General features: G+C 44.5%; 1 protein-coding gene across 1 annotated transcript in view; it reads right to left on the bottom strand.

Annotated features, from left to right (window-relative positions):
- The window catches only part of SEC31A (SEC31 homolog A, COPII coat complex component), a 1,704,034-nt gene that overhangs the window by 1,195,385 nt on the left and 487,685 nt on the right, over positions 1 to 20,964 (bottom strand). The window contains exon 8 of the mRNA XM_044060384.1: positions 4,104 to 4,203. Coding sequence (XP_043916319.1) covers positions 4,104 to 4,203 — 100 coding nt within the window. The remainder of the gene's footprint in view (positions 1 to 4,103; positions 4,204 to 20,964) is intronic.

Below are 20,964 nucleotides of genomic sequence, written 5' to 3'. Positions count from 1 at the left end.
TTATCATGGGGGCTTTGAAACTTTCCACCTCGGTCTTAAGTAATGTGAAGTTTGTTTTTGAAAAGTTTTTCACGGTGGTTTCCTTGTCCGGGGGTAGTGGCAGAATGTGGATATCCAAAGTGATTTGTTTATGGTCAGATCTAACCAACGAGGGGAACACCGGTCGTCTATGTTGGTGATGATCAGGTCCAATATGTTGTCACCTCTGGTGGGAGTGTTGACTAGTTGAACCAGGGCATTTGAGTTTATAAATTCTAGGAAATGTTGGGCAAGGGAGTTAGACTTGAGTAGTTCTCCCGGTTAATGTTTGGGTAATTGAAATCACCCAATATTAGGGTGTTTGGTAGGACCTTTATGTTTCCCAGTGTTTCCAGAAACGCGGAATGGGGGTCCTGGGACATGGTGGGTGAACTGTAGCAAGCTACAATTTGAATTGCAGTTTTGCCCGTTGTTAGTTACACGTGGATCATCTCTGAAGCATCGTGCTGTCCCACTAACCTGAAGGTGTAGGTATCCTTGATGAATATGGATATGCCCCCACCTTTTGTATTTCAGTTCGGGTTCTGTGGCCAAAATGTATGGTATGAGTTGTAGCCTGGTAGTGCTGGGGTGCTCTCTGGAGCCTTAAACCAGGTTTCTGTTACTGTGCATATATCGATTTTCTCCATACTGAGGAATGCCTCGAGTGCATGCATTTTGAGGTTTAGACTTCTGGCATTGAGTAGCATTACCCTCATTTTTTTGTTACTTGTGCTATTTACGGCGGTGGGTTTGTCTTTTGAGCCTTGCCTAAAAAAGGCACTATGGGGGTGGCAAGAGCCTTGGCCAGTATACGAAAGCTTAAGGGTGACAGGTGCAAGCAGTCTCTAGCGAAGCAGTGTGGCTTGTCGAGCATGTCATCTTAGGCAGACAGACACTGGATCCCCTTTGAATGACACCAGAAACTTAGCCAATTGTTGAAACCAAGAATTTTTTCTTTATACTGTGGTATCATTCTTGGTGAGGGCAGGATGCTAGTCAGGGTCATACCGGCCTGGGCTACATGATCAGAGAGCTCTTCCATGTCTCTTTTCATGTAGTCCAGGGAAGTACGGCTCAGGTCATTCACACCAACATGGACAATGACAGAGTCATATTTGTACTTGTTCTGGAGTGATCTGAGTGCTTGTGTTATGTGACTGATCCTGGCACCCAACAGGCAGCTAACAGTAACCTTCTCCTTATTCAGCCTAGTAGTGAGTGGGACGTCAGTGTGCCTGACTATAGAGTCACCTATTACTAGTATGTTGGGTATGTTATTTTGCCTTAAGGGCTGTGACTGCATGGCTCACTGGTTTTGTGAAGTATGTGTTTCATGGTTTGTGTTGGGGGGTGGAGGTTGTTTGGATGTTTGCTTTGGAGGTCTCTGTTGCTTTTGCAGATTTTTATTTAGAGCCTCTGAATATGTTTTCATGTATTTATGTGTGTTTTTTTGCCGGTGCTGAATTAATGGGTATATGTGAGACTGGTGGTGTGATGCAAGTATATCCCTTCTCCTCTTGACTGTCTGATCCAGTCTTTGGTTGAGAGAGCTTAGCCTCCAGTTTGGCTGTATAATTGCATCTCTCACATGTATTAGTGTTTGGTGGTAGGAGAAGAGGGCTGTCTGTGTACATGAGGCAGTTGTAACATTGCCTCAAAATGCCCAGATTCACCAGTTGGACTGGAGAGTACACCTGAAACTGCCCTTTGGACATGCCTGGATAGGTACAGTGAACTGTTTTACTGGATGGCTGGTAAGGTCGAACAGAGAGCCTTGTCCTTCTGTACAGTACAGGAAGGTCTAGTGCTAGGGTTTATAAGTGCTTGCTATGAGTTTTGAGCAAGTGTCGGGCTGGGCAAAGGAATGGCTTGAGGGTTTAAGTTGAAATTTTGTCTAGTTCCAAGGGAAAAATTGAAGAAGAGACTTTGTGGAGCCGGGAATAGTTATACCCAAGCTAACAGGCGCTGCCCGGCGCGCAAGACCAGGCAAATGCGGTATTTATAGCAGGGAAATGAAAGAGATAGAAATTAGCCCAAAATGGCCAATAAACTACTAATCTCTGGGTTGAAACCACTCCTCCAGGGACAGATAAGCTGCTCAAAGATCCCCTCTCTCACAGGTGAACAAAGAAACTTCCTTCTATCCAATTAAGGTATGGGCAAACAGAGACTTGTAACAGTCCTAAGTTCAGCACTAACCTAAAAACTGGACTATACTAGCTTAGAAAGGCGGGAAACAAGTACATTTCTTTTAAGAAAATAAAGCAGACACAATCAAAAGACACTTTAAATGCACAGAAAAGGATACTTTATTGTTCTATATCGCAGATCAGAGTTGTAGTCAATGTCCCTAGTAATAAAGTAGGAAGAAACAAAAATACAGTAAAAGCAGATGAATAAATTACACTTTTTTATATATATAAAACAATAGAAAATGAACAAACTGATTTAAACAAGTTACCCAATTAACCAGAAAAAAGCTCAAAACTGAGCCCTGTTCCAGCAGTCTTCAATCAGACAAGTTCTAACTGCACACTCCTGCTACTACGGTGCAGGGGAACCTTCTCCAAAAAAAAGATGGCCTGGATCAGTGCTCAAGTTACACAAACAGAGCTAGATTCAGCAGGCCTGAATCTGGTCTATGCTACAGCAACAAGGCGCACCAATTTCAGAAAGAAACTATTCAAATAAGCAGACACAATGAGCCTGTGACCAGATATTCCCAGCTCAGAGGGGCAGAATCTAGCCTCTCCTTCTGGTCTATATCACATAATCGAAATTCCAAAATATCGAACACCATAAGCTCGAACTTGGAATTTCGAAATGTGATAACATCGAACACTCAGAATAGGGAAAACATTCACTGTTCCAAGAAACATACACACAACACAAGCACACCAAAATAAATAATCCACACACATACACTTAACAAAACCCTACTTCTAACCCTACACTAAACCATACATACATTCCTACCTATCCACTTACCTTAACCTGCACCATCTCCCTAAGGTACGTAACTATCTCACCACAGTGAAGGAAATAGAGAAGCCACGAACAGCCCACCGAAATCTTGCCCTAGGTAAGAATTCAATGTTCCACGGCTTCGCTAATTTCAGCCTTCGATGCATTGGTGTCGATATTATAACATTCAAAGTTTTGCAACTTCGATGTTATAATACAGACCCTCTCCTCCCACAAGAGTGCAGACCACCAACCCTCAATATAGAATAACTGGCCTGAAGCCCAAGTGCTTAAGCCAGAACTAATACACTTTCAGAATAGCAGACACCGCCTTCAATCAGCAGTTCCCAGCTTAGAAGGATGTAAGCTGCCTGTCCTGCCACAACAGTGCAGACCACAAACCTTCTTAAAGTAAAACAACCTGTATGAAGCCTGAGTGCTTAAACCAAAAGGCTTAGAATAACAGTTACAGTTTAATCAAGCTACTACCAAGCAGTAATAAATGCAGCAGAATAAATAAAACTGAGTACTTTTAAGAAAAGCAAAATAAAGTAGGAGGAAACACAAATACAGTAAAAGCAGATGAATAAAGTGCAATTTTTATATATATATATATATATATATATATATATACACATACATACACACACATATTTTTATATGGATATATATTACAGTGATATTATAGTGTCAGTGGCACAAGAGGTAGTACACTTGTCCTTGGTGCAGAAGGCTGTGGACTATTCGAATGATTGCTGACACTGCAGTGCAGCGTAAGGGTGGTGTTGCACTCCCAAGGGTGTTGTCCTTCATATGAGACATTAAACACAGGCCTCATCTGCTTGAGTTGGTGGTAGGTCAGGTGGATATAAAAAATCCTATGGCAACTACTCAAAGGAGTACTGGAAGTTAAGTGATGCTCTGACCAAAGTTCCTCTACTACTATCAATACCATCTCTGGTCTCCCATGAAAAGAGCCTACTAGCCTAGTGCAACTAACCCAGCCAACAAAGGATAAATGAGTAAAATCTGTACTAGCAAAACTCAGCTACACATGTAGATATACATTTAAGCATAACAAGAACATACCATGCATAACTGCATAAATGCCTCTTTACCTCTGAAGTGTTAGGGTTCCAGCAGAGGATTCGATTATCCTTCCCACAACTAAGCAGCAGTTCTGCATCTGCCAGGCTCCAAGCAATGGCAAGAATGCCTCTGTAGGGAAAATACAGTGCCGCAGAATGTTAACTTTACAAATGCAAGCACATCAATACAAAAATACACAAAACATATAATGATAAATGACCATCTGACATCAGAAAATGAAAATCTCATCAACTGGTCTGACTTCCATTCCTGTGATTACTTCCCAATAAACTGCAACTGTGTTTACAGAAGAAAGTCATGTACTCACCATAACGATACATCTATGTTGTTCATTTTCATTCTTCCTCAACTGATGGGTCCCGAATCAGACTCTGCCACATTTACAAGGATCACAGATCCAGATCTCAAGCTCCTCCCCTTACCCATAATATCCCACTCTCCTGGTTTACCTCATATCAAGGTTCCTGCCCCAAAGTGATACATATCCCAAAAGACATCTCTTAGGCCTCGCTAGAATTGGAGGGGAGGGGGTTGCAGGGTGGGGAGTTGAGGAAGAATGAAAACGGACAACATAGATTCATAGGTTGGTACTAGGCTATCGGCCCTAGGGCCTATACAAGCCTAGCTATAACAATTCCCTGGCTATTTCTTCCCACAATATTTACTTCCCTGGACCCCTGTCTAGCAGGGTGACTGACATGGGGTAAATTTCCTATCTCCCATCCAGTCGTCAAGGTTCCTTCTGAAGATGCATCTTTATGGTGAGTGCATAGCTTTTCTATCTGATGTTGTCATTTTCATTCATTCCTCAACTGATGGGACAGGGTCCCCAGCTAGATGAACCTTGGGCGATCCTCATGGAAGGATACTCCTGAGTACAACGGAACCAAATGCTGCCCTATTTCTGGAAATGATGTCTAATTTACAATGAATAATAAAAGTAAGAGCATTGGACCAAGTGGCAGCTGCACAAATATCATCTATGGAAGCTTCTGACCAGAAGGCTGATGAAGTGGCTACCTATCTCATGGAATGTGCTTTGGGAGGGTTTTGGTAAAACTAAACCTCTTTCTTTAGAGAGACAGGCTATACACACAGTTAACAATTTGGCTAGAGTCACTTTAGCCAATTTGTTCTTGGAAGGAGAGACAAACAACTGATCAGATTTTCTGAGAGTCCATGTTATGTGTAAAGAAAAAGTACAGTTTTGTACCTACCATAAATGTAGATGTTCGAGGATCCCCATTGCTGCAGTCCTTACTATTGGGTGTAGTCCGCTGTCCAGTCGGCCCGAATACCAGAGTATATGGCTGACGTCGGTCAGGGCGCATTAGACTGACGTCAGTACGTCAGGGTACTAATGCGCATGACCGACGTCATATCCTCAGTCTTTTCTTGCCCCAGATGTCAGAAGACCCTAAAAAGACAAGGCCCAAAATACCTGCACCAAAAATATGTACAATATATACAAGAATATATACAAAAAATATCAGCATGTAACCTCACCTACACAACCACCCCTAAACACAGAGGGGAAGGAGGGAGGGTAAATTGGACTGCAGCAATGGGGATCCTTGAACATCTACATTTATGGTAGGTACAAAACTGTACTATGTTCTTCGTTCCCCATTGCTGCAGTCCTTACTATTGGGTAGAATCCCAAAGCAGAGGTAAGGGAGGCTGGCAAATCATAAAGAAGCAGGAGCTGACAACATGCCTTGTAAAACAGCTGTGGCAAAACCAGCCCTAGACTTAGAGTAGATAGGAAGGTGATAATGCTTAGAGAAAGTATGCACTGAACTCCAAGTAGCTGCTTCCAAAATATCCTTAGTTGCCACCCCCCTTAGAAATGCTGTTGAAGTGGCAGTAGCCCTAGTGGAATGAGGCCTAATCCCAGCTGGAATCTCCTTGCCATGATGGGAATAACAAAATGTAATGCAAAAGCCAATCCACCTAGAAATAGTTTGTTTTGACACAGGCTTGCCCTGCGAACTCAAAGCAAAAGAAACAAACAACTGCTGAGACTGCCTAAAATCTTTAGTCCTGCTTAAATAATAACGCAATTGCCTGTGTACATCTAAAGTGTGCAAAATCTTTTCCCCTTTATTTTGGGGGTCTGCATAAAAAGTAGGCAAATTAATAGTTTGGTTTAAAGCCACACTAGAAACCACCTTAGGCATAAAGGAAGGATTAGTACGTAATGATACCCTATCCTTATGGAAAATCAAAAAGGGCTCTACTGCCATAAGGGCCTGCAACTCAGACACCCTTCTTGCAGAAGTAATGGCCAACAGAAAAGCAGTCTTCCATGACAAGTATTTCAATTCAGCAGTAGCCGCAGGCTCAAAAGGTTGTAGAGTAAGTTTTTCCAACACAAAATTGAGATCCCAAGCAGGAGTAGGAGCTCTACGTGGGCGTCTTATATTCTTTGCCCCTCTAAGAAACTGCTTGAACAAAGGATGCGAAAACAATGGTGGGTCACAATCATAGTGAGCTGAAATTGCTGCAGCATGAATCTTAATGGAAGAGAAGGACAAACCTTTGTCCAATAACTCAGTAAGATATTGAAGAGCCACACTCAAATTAGGCTCAGAAATCTCCAAATTCTTTGCTGTACTCCAAAATAAAAATATCTTCCATTTTTCTGCGTACACTTTCCTTGTACTAGGTCTTCTAGCTTCCATAATCACATTTAAAACTTGTTGAGGAAGTTGAGACCTGCTGTGTTTCAACACAGAATATGCCAGGCTGTTAGATGAAGAGAGTGAAGCTTGACATTGAGCAGATGACCGTCCTTCTGAGATAACAGATGAGGAATCAGAGGTAAAGGCCATGGAGGCGTCTTTACCAGACTCCGTAGTAGTGGGTACCAGTGTTGCCGAGGCCAATCTGGAGCTATCAAAATCATCCTTGGCCTGTCTTGTCTGACCTTTAATAGTACCTTTGGAAGAAGAGGCAGAGGTGGAAAGGCATACACATGAAGGTTTTTCCAACTGAAAGACAGAGCATCCACTTTCCAAGCTGTGTGATGAAACCCCTTTGTGCAATACTTTGGCAGCTGGTGGTTTAGTGGAGAAGCGAACAGATCTATGTCTGGAGTTCCCCATGACACTGTCAATTTCTGAAATACATGAAGATCCAGTTTCCACTCGTGGGGATCCATGATTTGTCTGCTTAACACATCTGCTAAGGAGTTCTGTGCTCCTGGCAGAAACCTTGCCTGAAGAGTTAGTTGCAAGCTTAGCGCAGTGTCCCATAAAATCATTGCTTGCCTGCATAGAGGATAAGAATGTGTCCCGGCTTGCTTGTTGATGTACCACATGACAGTTGTGTTGTCTGTTAGAATCAACACCTGCCCTGGAAGAAGTAACTCCTTGAAAGCCATTAATGCAAACTGGACTGCTAACATCTCCTTCATGTTGATATGTAGATGCTGTAGTCTGGCAGGCCACTTGTCTTGTATCCACTTTCCATTTAGATGAGCTCCCCAAGCAATGTCCGAGGCATCTGTCGTTAAAATCTGACTCGCCTCTGGCGGGTCACAGAGAGTCCCTTGTTTAGGTGACATTCCTGAGCCCACCACAAAATTCCTTTTGAAGGCAAGGTATTATTTGAATGACAGTGTCCAAATCCTGGCAGTGCTGTGTCCATACATTTTGAGATACCATTGTAGCTTCCTCATATGCAGTTTGGCATTGGGAAGCACCAGAATACAAGATGCCATGAACCCTAATGCTTGAAGGACTGTCCTTGCAGTCAGCACGGACTGATGAGATAGTTGATGGAAGTAAAGTGATAGATTCTTTTGTTTGTCCGGGGTTAAAAGGCCATCTGGGCTGCTGTATTCAGTCTCACACCCAGAAAGCACATGTCTTGAGAGGGTACTAGACTGGACTTTATTTCGTTCACAGAATACCCTAGGCATCTTAGCACTGCTATAACATATTCCAGATGCTGTAGAAGGTCTTCCTTTTCTTGAGCCAGAATCAGGCAGTCGTCCAAGTAAGGATAGATTTGAATTCCTTGTAGCCTGAAGTAAGCTATCACTGGAGCCAGAACCTTTGTGAATACTCTGGGCAGTAGATAAGCCAAAGGGCAATGCAGAGAACTGATAATGAGAATTTCCAGCTCGAAACCGCAGATACTTCCTGCAACTTAGCCTTATAGGCACATGAAGGTAAGCTTCCTTGAGATCTAAAGTTACCATCCAGTGATCTTTGCCCAGCAGAGGTAAAAGCTGTTGTAACGTCAACATCTTGAACTTGGGAATGTCCAGATAAGTGTTGAGGAGAGATAAATCCAAAATTGGTCTCCACGTGTTCCCCTTCTTTGGTACTAGGAACAGGCGAGAATAAAATCCTAGGCCCCTTTCTGATACAGGGACTGGCTGAATGGCCCCCATCTGGAGTAACTGAGAAACTTGCTTGTGAGCCTCTTTTCTTTGTGGAGGAGGAACGTCTGGCATGCCTTTGAAAGGGGCATTGTATGGAAATAAAACCTGTAACCGTGGTGAATGATATCCAACACCCATCTGTCTTGAGTAATTAAATCCCAATTTTCTTTGAAAAGAGACAGTCTTCCTCCCAAAGGAGCTGCCAGACGAGAATCTACTGGCAGCTGAAAAGGCAGGTCATTGGGTCTGTTTACGAAAGGACTGACCCCTGCCCTCACCAGAAGTCTGAGCAGGTGAACCCCCTGTTCTAGGCCTAAAAGAACCTTGAGCCCTGCCCCTACCACGTCTAGACCTACCCCTAGACTGGGAATCATAAGCAGGATATGTCCACCCCTTAGCAGGCCAATTTCTACTAAACTTGGTGGCTGCACCTGCAAAAATCTTTAACAGTTTGCATAGACTTAGCTTTGTCCTCCATTTTCTTTAAAACTGCTTCCACAGGCGAACCAAACAACACATCAGACTGTAAAGGAGCATCCAAAATCCTTGTCTTAACATGCTCAGCTAAATTCTGATCCCTCAACCAGGCATGCCTGCGAAGAACAGAACTAGTGGCAGCCACCCTCGAGGAGGCCTGTACAGCATCAAAACCACATTGCAAAGAATGCTTACCCACTTGTTCAGACACATGAACCAAATCCAGCAACTCTTTACACTCAAGACCTTCCGCCAAAGCATCCACCTTAGATTTCAATTGTGAAAGGAGATAATTTTGATATTTTAGCATGTGAAACTGACAATTCAACGCTCTCATGGCTAGAGTGGAAGAAGTATACACTTTCTTTCCCCACCTATCCAAAGCCCTTGCCTCTTTATCAGTGGGAACAGGATTTTTAACCACAGAGGCCTTAACCCCTTTAGGCCCCTGAGAAACAGTTTCTGGGTCCGCCCTAGGACTCTTAAACAAATACTTATGAGCTTCGGGCACCCTATAATACCTATCAGGTTTAACAGGAGCAGGAGGCAAAGAGTCAGGGTTCAGGAAGCCTCTGCAAAACATCTTCCACCACATTCAACACAGGAGGTATAGCTAAGGGCCTATGCTGGGGTAAAAACAAGAATTCCCTAAGCCTTTTCCTGGAATCAGAGTAATCCTGGCCTTCCCATTTAAAGTGCTCCCTCATGGAATGCAGAGTCTCTGAAAATGAGAAATCCTCAGGAGGAGAAGCTGTAGGAGTGGAATCATCCACATCAGAATCAGAATAAGGAGGATACTCCTGCAAATCTTCCAGAAGACTCAGAAGCCTCTGAACACTGTTCAAAACTATCAAACTCGGTTCCACCCTAGGCCTCTTATCAGGAGGGGCATAGAACCTCTAATCATAGTAATCAAATCTTCTGCCATTTTAAGCATATGTTTCTTAGGTACAGAACCGAAATGCTAGGAGAAGCCCCCACTGAAGCTGAACTTGGCCTACCTCTCAAAGAAGTTTTGGCAACAGAAGGAGAGGCTCTAACTACCTTGGGAAGAGAGGGAAGAACAGTTACCTGAGAAGCCCCTCAGCCTGGCCTACCTCCTGAGAAGGCACATCCTGTAACAGTAAAGTTTCTGCCTGTGACTCCATGGAAACTCCTGGCAAAACCTCTGGCTCCACTGAGCCTTCTAAAGAACCGGCGTCCGGGACTGCGGTTCATCAACCCTAGGCTTCGCTGTTTGTCCTTGCGCTTCTTGACGAAGCGGGCGTCGGAGCATCCGACGGCATTTTATAATTGCAACGCTTCCCAAACACTAACCTGGCACAGTCTAACCTCCTCTTAATAGTGCGTTTGTTAAACCTAGCACAAGAGCGGCAACCAACAACGTCGTGCTCAGGCCCTAAACAAGGTATACACAAGGTATGGTAATCCCTATGAGGTATCTGTTTCCCACAAGAAATACAGTTATTCACTTTTCTGACATCCGGTTAAATACTGAGGCAAGAAAAACCAAAATGTTCCCCAACGGGTACTTAGCCAACTCTGCTTCGGTCTGAAACTCCGGTTTCGGAAATATTTCAGAACGCCAACCTGCACTCGCAAAACTGCTTCTGCATCGGACCATGCGGCAAAAAAGACTGAGGATATGACGTCGGTCATGCGCATTAGTACCCTGACGTACTGACGTCAGTCTAATGCGCCCTGACCGACGTCAGCCATATACTCTGGTATTCGGGCCGACTGGACAGCGGACTACACCCAATAGTAAGGACTGCAGCAATGGGGAACGAAGAACATCCTCAGCTGCTATGTACATACAGAAAATGAAGCATATATTCACCTTTGCGTAAGAAATTAGGGAAGAACATGGGTAAATTGATGACCTGACTTAAGTTGGATTCGGAAGCCACCTTAGGTAGAAAGGAAGAGTTTGTGCGTAGGGAAAGACTATCTTTATGAAAGACAAAGTACGGGGGTCTTGCAGAAAAGGTTTGGAGTTCAGATACTCAATTAGCAGATGTAATAGCAACCAGAAAGTTTTCCATGACAGAAACTTGAGAATAGTCAGCTCCCAAGGGGGGTAGTATCTCTAACTGGGGGCCTGAGTAGAAAGGTACCTTTGAAGAAAGCTTTGCATAATCACTGTACAATAGCTTCCTCGAGATTATCAAATTAATGAAAATTTGAAATGGTTGGTAGTTGAACTTTGACAGTAGAGTAACTCACCCTGTTGTTAACAATGGAGGCCAAACAATCAAGAACTGCTAAGACTGGGGCGGAGAAAAGATCCAAACCTCTATGAAGGGCCCATATTGAAAACCTTTTCCATTTACTCTTTTGTTAAGTTCTCCTAGTGGAAATCTTCTGAGAGTATAAAAGAATCTGTCGAACAGAGGAAGAAAGCCTGGACTGTCTAGCCATCAGTGGAATTGGAGGAACACTGTTTAACTTGAGGCCACTGATATCTGGATGTCATATCTGTCAGGTGAGATAGAAGTCTGGACATTGACCAGTATCCATGCAGGATAAACAAGATGAGGCCAGAGGAAGGGAAACTAGGTCGAGGTCAAAAGGGTGCAATGAGGATGATTATGCTCTTCAACCGAAACTCCTTCTGTAGCAGTTTAGGGATTAATGGTATAGGGGATAAGCATATAGGAGATCCAAAGGCCAATCGTGGACTAGAGCATCTCTTGGTAATTCTCCCTGTGACAGTGATCAGGGTGAAGAATCTGCTGCACTTCTTGAAGGGAGAAGCAAAAAAGATAGCAGTAAGGTTGACCTCATCGATAAAAAATCTCTTCCACCACTGTTTGAGAGACCACTCATCAGGCAATAAAATGGACCTGCTTAGTCTGTCTGCAAGCATGTTTGCTTTCCCCAGAATGTGCACTGCCAAAAGAAAACTACCAGAACAGATTACCCATAGCTACACTGTCATTGCTTCTCGACATAATGGGTAAGATCTGGCTCCCCGACATTAGTTGACATACCAGACTGCAGTATGTATTGACATGTCAGTAATCATCCCCAAAAACAGAACATCTTGAAAGGCCTGCAAAGCTAGTAGGACGGCTCTCATCTACAGGGCACTGATGCACAGATTGCCCTCTTCCAGAGACCAAGCACCTTGGGCTGTCCTCCCCAAGAAGTGCCGCCCACACCCCATTTGGGAAACATCTGTGGTGACTGTGGCTACTATTGAGGGAGAACAAAGGGATGATCTTGAGATGCTTCTTTAGAATATATCCACCAAAGAAGGTACTTCATGCAAATTGTGGACATCTTGACTGTCACTCAGAGGCTGCAAAAGTATAGAGCATTGTGTGGATAGAGTCCATTGAAGGACTCCCATATGATACCTGGCTAATGGGACCAGAGTTAGTGAGGCTGCCATCGATCCTAACACTTGGAGGACTAGCCATGGTGTCTGATGGGAAGGAGAAATCAACTTCATGACCTCAGAATGCCAACTATTATTACAGGAAGTGAAGCTATCTGGTTGGTCATGTCTAAATGAGCACCTATGAACTCCATGTTTTGTGTTGGAATAAACTGAGATTTGATATGTGATACCCAAACAGCAACATAACTGGAGCAAGTAGTCCCTCGCTTGACTCAACAGATGCTTGGATGAGAAGGTTAGGAGCCAGTTGTCTAGATACAGAAACACTCTGGATACCAGCAGTCTCAGGTGAGCTGCTACCAGCACCATGCATTTGGTGAACACCCTGGGGGCTGTGTGTGAGATCAAAGGGCAGTGTTCTGCACTGAATGGCTAGCTCCCAGCAAGAAGAGCAGGTATCTTCTTGTGCGACTGTTCATTTTTAATAATGTAGTACACATCTTGAAGATCAACTCAGCCCATCCAATCATCGTTTTGTAGAAGAGGTAAAATGGACTGAATCGTGACCATCCAGGGCGCTGAATATTTAATGCACTGGCTGAGTCTGCTGAGATCCAGAAATGGTCTCAAGTCCCCCGTCTTCTTTGGCATTAAAAAAAATCTTGAGTAAATTCTGGATCCTTGTTGGTCTGGGGGACTTTTTGGATGACTCTTTTCTAGCAGCGTTTGTATTTCCAATTCTCCCTCCAACTGACTGGAACATCAGGGATGTTTTTCATTTATGTTGGGAGAATTTGGGAAAATGGTATGAAATAACCTCTAGATATGATTTTCAGCAAACTGGTGTCTTCTGTGATGAATGCCCAGGCTTCTAGGTGCACAGATAAGTACCCTCTGACTGCCTCCAGCTTGCAGCAATTGGATAATCCTTCAGGAGCAATGATAGGGTCTGTCAGAGAATGTATCTTTAAAGCCCTGGTTCAGCATGGCACCTCTGCCAAGAAAGCAACGCCTTCCATTAGAGTTCACCCATGTGCCCTGGGAGGAACTATCTCCTCACAACTCCTGGAAAGGCCTTTAAGACTTATGAAACCATATCTTTCTACTACCTCACCAATTCCTGGAGAAAGATCTCTGAGGATTAGAAAAACGAATCTCAAAGGCAGATAAGAGTCTTTCCATCGTGTTCACTTCTGCAGAGTGTTTCTTTAACTTTGGGGCCAAACAAAGATGATCCATCAAAGGGTGCATTGAATGAAGACTTAAAGGGCTCCACGAAAATCACACAAGTGCATCTAGGCATGCCTCCTGATCATTATGCCTGAACCTGCAAGCCCTAGAGGTACCCTCTGCCTCATGAAAGATTAATCTCATGGACACACTGGAGATGGAGTGAAGGGTGGCCAGTTGTAAAGAAGCTTTCTTCAGGTTCTTCACAGATGTAGACCCCAAAAGGGATTTGGAAATCTCTTAATCAAATCCCTTTGTAGCCTGGTGAAATGAGTCAAATAATTCAGCGACCAAATGGCAAATGTTGTTGAGACATAAATGCTCTTGCCGAGCCTGTCCAGCACCCTCCATTCTTTATTAGGAGGGTGTACAGATGAGCTCTGTTCTGCAAGCTCTGTCGGTGTCTGCTGCCACCACCATGGCATCTGCCTCCAGTAGTCCCTATCTTTAGGGGGGCTAGAAACATGTAGGGTCCCTTAGGGATAGGTTTTGTTGTATTGGGTTCCTTCCATGCTCGGCAGAAGATAAAGTTGATTAACTCATCAGCCAGAGAAATCCGAGCTAGCCCCGAATGCCTCCAGAAAAACTTGCCTCCTCCTGGAAGGAGTTTCTTAAGACCACCCATTCTTAAGACCACCCATCTCTCTGTTTAAGGAGTTGTATTCTCTCTCCAAAAGAGACACTGGGTGGAGTTCTGGGGGACCCTCACCCCCTTATCAAAGTCAGTGTCTTCAGTGACAGATTCCTGTGGAGAAATCTAGGTACCTTTTTTCACACATTCTCCTTCTAGGGACCTCATCAGTGGGATGGTCTAGTGAGTTATCACAACAGGGGTGAAAGTCCTGCATTAAGGACTGGCTGAAGGCTGGAATGGGGTGGCTGTCCTGGTGGAGTACACATGATAAGATCAGTGCTCAGAGTCAGTGGAGGGAGGGTAAGATCCTTTCTCAAGGTAATGAGAAGGCCCTCCCCACAACCTCAAAGGCAGAGGGTCTGGGATAAATTGCACAGGAGCAGTGGCCCCTGGCACTGTTGTCTGTAACCTGTGGACTCCTGCCTTGAGGAGGGAGTCGGAGTTGAGCTAATGCCAAAGCTCAGAGAAACAAGGATGTCTCCAATAACCTCTGAGCCAGCGCTTCAGTTTCAATAGTCCTCCTGCTCTGATGTGGTCAGAGAAGTATGACTCAAGGGAAAGTACAAATGTGTACACTTACCATAAATGTAGATGTTCAAGTGTATACACGGTTGCAGTCACAAAATTTGGGTTATCCCTGCCAGGGTAGCCCTCGGCCGGCCCAAATACCAGATACTTAGTATTTCTGCATCGGTTGCTGTAGCTTGAGGACTGACGTCAGGTCATCAGTGGTATAAAGTACGGCAGCAGATGCCATTACATCAGTTTTTCTTGCCCTAACCTGTCAGGAGCCCAGGTTCTGGTGGAAGAATTCCACCAGTGGAAAATAAATACCAATATGTAAAGAAAGGAGAACAAGGAAAAATGATAACAAAAGAAGAAAGAGAAAAAAGGGGGGTGGAGGGTGGGAAACGAGGACTGCAATACACCTACATTTATGTATGTTCTTTGTGTTTCACTGTTGCAGTCATCAAATTTGGGTAGATTCCCAAAGCTGAGGAAATGGGTGGTGGTAGTCAAGGAATCTAGGGGCTGGCTAGGATGTCCTCCAAGACTGCAGAGGCAAACCCTGCCCTGGATTTGGAGAAGAGAGGCAGGTGGTAATGCTTGGTAAAAGTGTGAACAAATGACCAAGTGGCAGCCTCCAGGATGTCCCTGGTGGGCACTCCTCTGAGGAAAGCTGCAGAGGTAGAGGCTGCTCTGGTGGAGTGTGTCCTGACCCCCCCTTGGGGGGAGGCGTACCATGCTGCTTGCAGCAGAAATGGATGCAGTGTGCTATCCATTTGGAAATGGCTTGCTTGGAGATGGCTTTGCCTTCTGCCCCTGTAGCAAAGCTAAACAGCATTTGATCAGACTTTCTGAAGGATTTAGTCCTGTCCAGATAGTATCTGAGCTGTCTGTGCACATCTAGAGAGTGAAAAATCCTTTCCCCCTTGTTATGGAGAATAGGAAAGAAGGTGGGCAAATGAATGGATTGGTTGAGAGCCACAATGGACACCACCTGGGGCATGAAGGATGGGTTAGTTCTGAAGGATTCCCAGTCTGCATGGAAGATGATGAAGGGTTCCACAGCCATGAGTGCTTGCAGCTCAGAGACTCTTCTGGCTGAAGTGATGGCCAGAAGGAATGCTGTCTTCCAGGAGAGAAATTGTAGCTCTGCAGAAGAAGCTGGTTCGAAAGGAGGCAGGGTGAGCTTTTCCAAGACAAAGTTAAGGTCCCAAGCTGGTGCCCTTCTGGGGGGGCCTCAAGTTGCTAGCCCCTCTGAGGAACTGTTTGATCAAAGGGTGTGAGAAAAGGGGCTGCTCAGTGGGAAAATGAGCAGAAATAGCAGAGGCATGAATTTTTATAAAGGAGAAAGACAGACCACTGAAGTAGGTCAGCTAAGTAATCCAGGATGAGAGAGATGGATGGCTGTGCCATATTGGCTCCCTTAGCCTGGATCCAGGTGCAGAACCTTTTCCATTTATCTGCATAAGACTTTCTGGTGCTAAGGTGTCTGGCCTCATGGATAAAGTACAGTTTTGTACCTACCATAAATGTAGATGTTTGACTGTTCACACTGCTGCAGTCATCACTCTTGGGTTATCCTGCCGTCAGGCGGTCCCGCAGTCGGCCCGAGTTCCAAAGTCTTGGTCTGGCGTCGGTTGCTGTCGCTTCTTCCCTGACGTCAGTGCGCCAGGGGTATATAAGATGCATCCGACGCCATTTTCTTTTTTCTTGCCCCGGATGTCAGGTGCCTCCAATAGGTAGGCAATACATACTGCTATATAAAAATATACATATAAAAATAAAACAATACCTTCAGTCACAAGCAAATACACCACAGAGGTTGTATAGGATAGAAAGGAATAGATAAGTCCATCTAGTTCAGAGGGGATGGAGGGAGGGTAACCTGGACTGCAGCAGTGTGAACACTCGAACATCTACATTTATGGTAGGTACAAAACTGTACTATGTTCATCGTGTTACACTGCTGCAGTCATCACTCTTGGGTTGAATCCCAAAGCTAAGTATGGGTGGTGGAACTAAACAGGGTTTGGAGAGGCTAGTAGGCCCTGCAGAACTGCAGTGGCAAAGCCAGCTCTGGTTTTAAAGTATAGAGGTAAGTGATGGTGCTTGGTGAAGGTGTGCACTGAACTCCAAGTTGCAGCCTCCAAAATATCCTTGGTTGGTATCCCTCTGAGGAAGGCTGTTGATGTTGCTGTAGCCCTGGTGGAATGGGGCCTGATGTTACCAGGCACAGATTTCCCATGGTGTGTGTAGCAGAAACGGATACAATGTCCTATCCATTTTGAAATGGTCTGTTTTGAGATAGCTTTTCCTTGAGATCCTGCAGCATAGGATACAAAGAGCTGGTCAGATTTTCTGAAAGCCTTAGTTTTATCCAAGTAGTAACGTAATTGCCTGTGAATGTCCAAAGAGTGTAGGAGCCTTTCCCCTTTGTTCTGGGGGTTTGGATAAAAGGTGGGCAAATGAATGGTTTGGTTTAGGGCCACACTGGATACCACCTTTGGCATAAAGGAAGGGTTAGTTCATAAAGAGACTCTGTCTTGATGAAAAATGATGAAAGGCTCCACTGCCATTAGGGCCTGTAGTTCTGAGACTCTTCGTGCTGAAGTTATTGCTAGCAGCAGGGCAGTTTTCCATGACAGGAACTGTAGATCAGCAGTGAAAGCTGGTTCAAAGGGTGGAAGTGTAAGCTTTTCAAGAACAAAGTTGAGATCCCAAGTTGGTGTTGGTGCTCTCCGGGGCAGTCTTATGTTTTTAGCCCCTCTGAGGAACTGTCTTAGTAATGGATGTGAAAAAATAGGAGGATTCGTGTTGAGCTGAAACAGCTGAGGTGTGGATCTTAATAGATGAGAAGGAAAGTCCTTTGGCAACATCTCAGTTAAATATTGAAGAATCTGAGGAATATTTGGGACAAGGGGATTTTGGCCTTCAGCCTGGTTCCAGGCGCAGAATCTTTTCCATTTGTCTGAATAGACTTTCCTGGTGCTGGGCCTCCTGGCCTCCAGAATGACGTCCATCACAGCTTTAGAGAGAAGTGTTGACTGGTTATTTAGGCAATTTGCCATGCAGCCAGATTTAAAGTCTTGAGCTGGCTGTGTAGAATCTGATTGTTTTGCTGAGTGAGCAGGTGAGGAATTGTAGGCAAAATCTATGGTGGGCCTTGAGCCATGTTCCTTAGTATTGGATACCAGTGTTGGCGTGGCCAGTCTGGAGCAATGAGTATCATTTGTGGCCTCTCTAATCTGGCTTTCAGCAGCACCTTTGCTAGAAGAGGCAGTGGAGGAAAGGCATACACTGTCAATGTTTTCCAACTGAATGAGAGGGCGTCCACTTTCCAAGCTAGTGTGTGGTATGTCCTTGTGCAGAATTTCCGTAGCTGGTAGTTTTGGGGGGAAGCAAACAGATCTATGTCTGGGCACCCCCATTTTTGAGTTATCATTGCGAATACTTGTGGATCTAGTTTCCACTCGTGAGGATCTGTGATGTTTCTGCTTAGATCGTCTGCCAGTGTGTTTTTCTTTCCTGGCAGGAATTGTGCTTGTAGTTGAACTTGGTAGGTCAGTGCTGTGTTCCACAAGGTCATTGCTTGTCTGCATAAGGGGGTAGGAGTGTGTGCCCCCTTGCTTGTTTATGTACCACATCACTATGGTGTTGTCCATCTTAATTAGGAGTTGTTCTGGATGTAGGAAGTCCTTGAAAGCTGTTAGGGCATTTTGTACATCTAGCATCACTTTTTGATTGATATGTAGATGCCTTTGGTTTGCAGACCATTTGCCATGAATACCCTGTCCTGCCATGAGTGCTCCCCAGGCATAATCCGATGCATCTGTTGTTATAGTTTGCCTGGCTGTGGGTAAGGTGAAAGGCTGACCCTTGTTGAGGTGACATGCCTGAGCCCACCATAAAAACTCCTGTTGAAGGCAGGGAATGAGTGGAATTATTGTTTCCAAGCTGTGGCTGTGTTGAGACCATATGCTTTTCAGATACCATTGTAATTTCCTCATATGCAGTTTTGCAAATGGTATTAGTAGTATGCAAGATGCCATGAATCCCAAGGCCTGCAGAATTTTTCTTGCAGGGAGTTGGGTCTTTGTTGCCATCATTTTGAAGTATTGAGTCAGTTGTCTTTGCTTGTCTGGCGTGAGGTAAGCCATCTGGGCCATTGTATTTAAGCTGGCACCCAGGAATATTATGTCTTGTGAGGGCACTAGTTTTGACTTATTTTCGTTTACTGTGTACCCTAGGCAACTTAGTAGGTTTTTGACAAACGCCAGATGCTTTAACAGAATGTCCTTGCTTTCTGCTTGAATAAGGCAGTCGTCCAGGTATGGATATATTTGAATCCCTCTTTGTCTGCAGTATGCAATTACTGGTGCCAGGCATTTTGTGAAAACCCTGGGCACAGTAGATAAGCCAAAGGGTAGTGCAGAGAATTGGTAATGGGTTGAACCTGCAATAAATCGGAGGTATCTTCTGCAATTTTGTCTGACAGGGACATGCAGGTATGCCTCCTTGAGGTCCAACGTTACTAGCCAAGCCTTCTTGCCCAGCATGGGAAGAAGTTGCTGTAGTGTTAGCATCTTGAATTTGGGTACTTCCAGGTATGTGTTTAGAATTGAGAGGTCCAGAATGGGTCTCCAGGCTTTGTCCTTTTAGGGAACTAGAAACAGTCTTGAGTAAAATCCTTGTCCTTGCTCCTGTGTAGGAACCTGTTGAATGGCTCTCATGTCCATGACAGCTGAAATTTGCTTTTGAGCCTCTGCCCATTGATTTGGTGGCAGGTTTGGCATTCCTTTTATCCTTGGCAAAGCGTGAAAGTGGAATCTGTATCCTTGAGAAACAATATTTAGGACCCATTTGTCTTTTGTGATGATGTGCCAATTGTCTGCAAAAAGTGCTAGTTTTCCCCCCCAAGGGAGCTAACAAGAGGATTTTGCTTGGTAGTCCGAGGGGTAAGTCATTGTGTTTGTCTTCTGGTAGTTTGAGACCTGTCTTCTCCTCCTTTTAGTGTTGTGGCACTCCATTGTCGAGGCTGGTAACAGCCTTGTGGCTGGCCTCTGCCTCTTGGGCGTCTGTATCTGCCCCTCTGTGGTCTGGCAGAAGCTGGAAAGGACCGGTTTTTGGTTGGCCAATTTCTGCTGAAACGAGGAGGTTGAACCTGTAAAAAAATCCTTGACCGTCTGCATAGATTTTGCCTTATCCTCCATTTTCTTTAAAACTTCTTCTGCTTTTACACCAAATAAAACATCCTGCTCTAAGGGTGCATCCAATAACTTTGCTTTAACATGATCAGGTAAAGTTTGTTCTTTTAACCAAGCATGCCTACGTATGACAGACCCTGTGACCGCTGCTCTACAAGAAGCTTCCAATGAATCAAATCCACATTGCAAAGTATGTTCTCCCGCTTGTTCAGATGAATGCAACAAATCTTGCATTTCCTTGTAATCTGGCTGGTCTGTATGTGCGAGCATTTTTTGTTTTAATTGAGACATCAGATATTGTTGGTATTTCAGCATGTGAAACTGACAATTTAAGGCCCTCATAGCTAGAGTAGCTGAGGTATATACTTTCTTTCCCCATCTGTCTAGTGCTCTAGAATCCCTTTCAGAGGGCACAGGATTTTTAGCAGTAGAGGCTTTAACCCCTTTGGGACCCTGGGAAATGGTTTCTGGGTCAGCAACAGGGCTTTTATACAGGAATTTGTGTGAGTCAGGGACTCTGTAGTATCTGTCTGGTTTGGCTGGTGCAGGAGGCAGAGAATCTGGGTTAAGGCTAGATTCTGAATAAACATCATCCACAATGTCTAACACAGGTGGAATTGCAAGTGGTCTGTGCTAGGGTAGTAAAAGGAACTCTCGGTGCCTTTTCTTCGAATCAGAGTAATCCTGGCCTTCCCAGTGGAAATGTTCCCTCATAGTATGTAAGGTTTCCCCAAAAGAGTGGTCTTCTGGGGGAGATGCAGAAGGGATAGACTCTTCAGCATCAGAATCTTCATAAGGGGGAAAGGAATATTCCTGTTCCTCAGAAGAGTCTGAGGAAATTGAAACCTGGTCAGAAGAAGCGTAGTCCTCCTCCTGCCTTGGCCTTTTATCAGGAGGGGGATGGGAACCCCTGATTAGGGTAATTAAGTCTTCAGCCATCTTAAGCATCTTTTCCTAGGCATGAGGCCTTGTACTGGAGATGTTTTTAAAGGAGTTTTCAGTTTTGCATAGGATTTAATAGTGAGTGTAGTCAGTCTGAAGACACCTTCTGCAACTGAAGGCATTTCAACTGCACCGG

Source organism: Protopterus annectens, chromosome 2.part0 (assembly GCF_019279795.1).
Source record: "Protopterus annectens isolate FY-2018-M chromosome 2.part0, PAN1.0, whole genome shotgun sequence".
Taxonomy (NCBI): domain Eukaryota; kingdom Metazoa; phylum Chordata; order Ceratodontiformes; family Protopteridae; genus Protopterus; species Protopterus annectens.
Note: the sequence above shows the minus strand (reverse complement) of the source record. Positions and strands in the feature narration are given on the sequence as shown.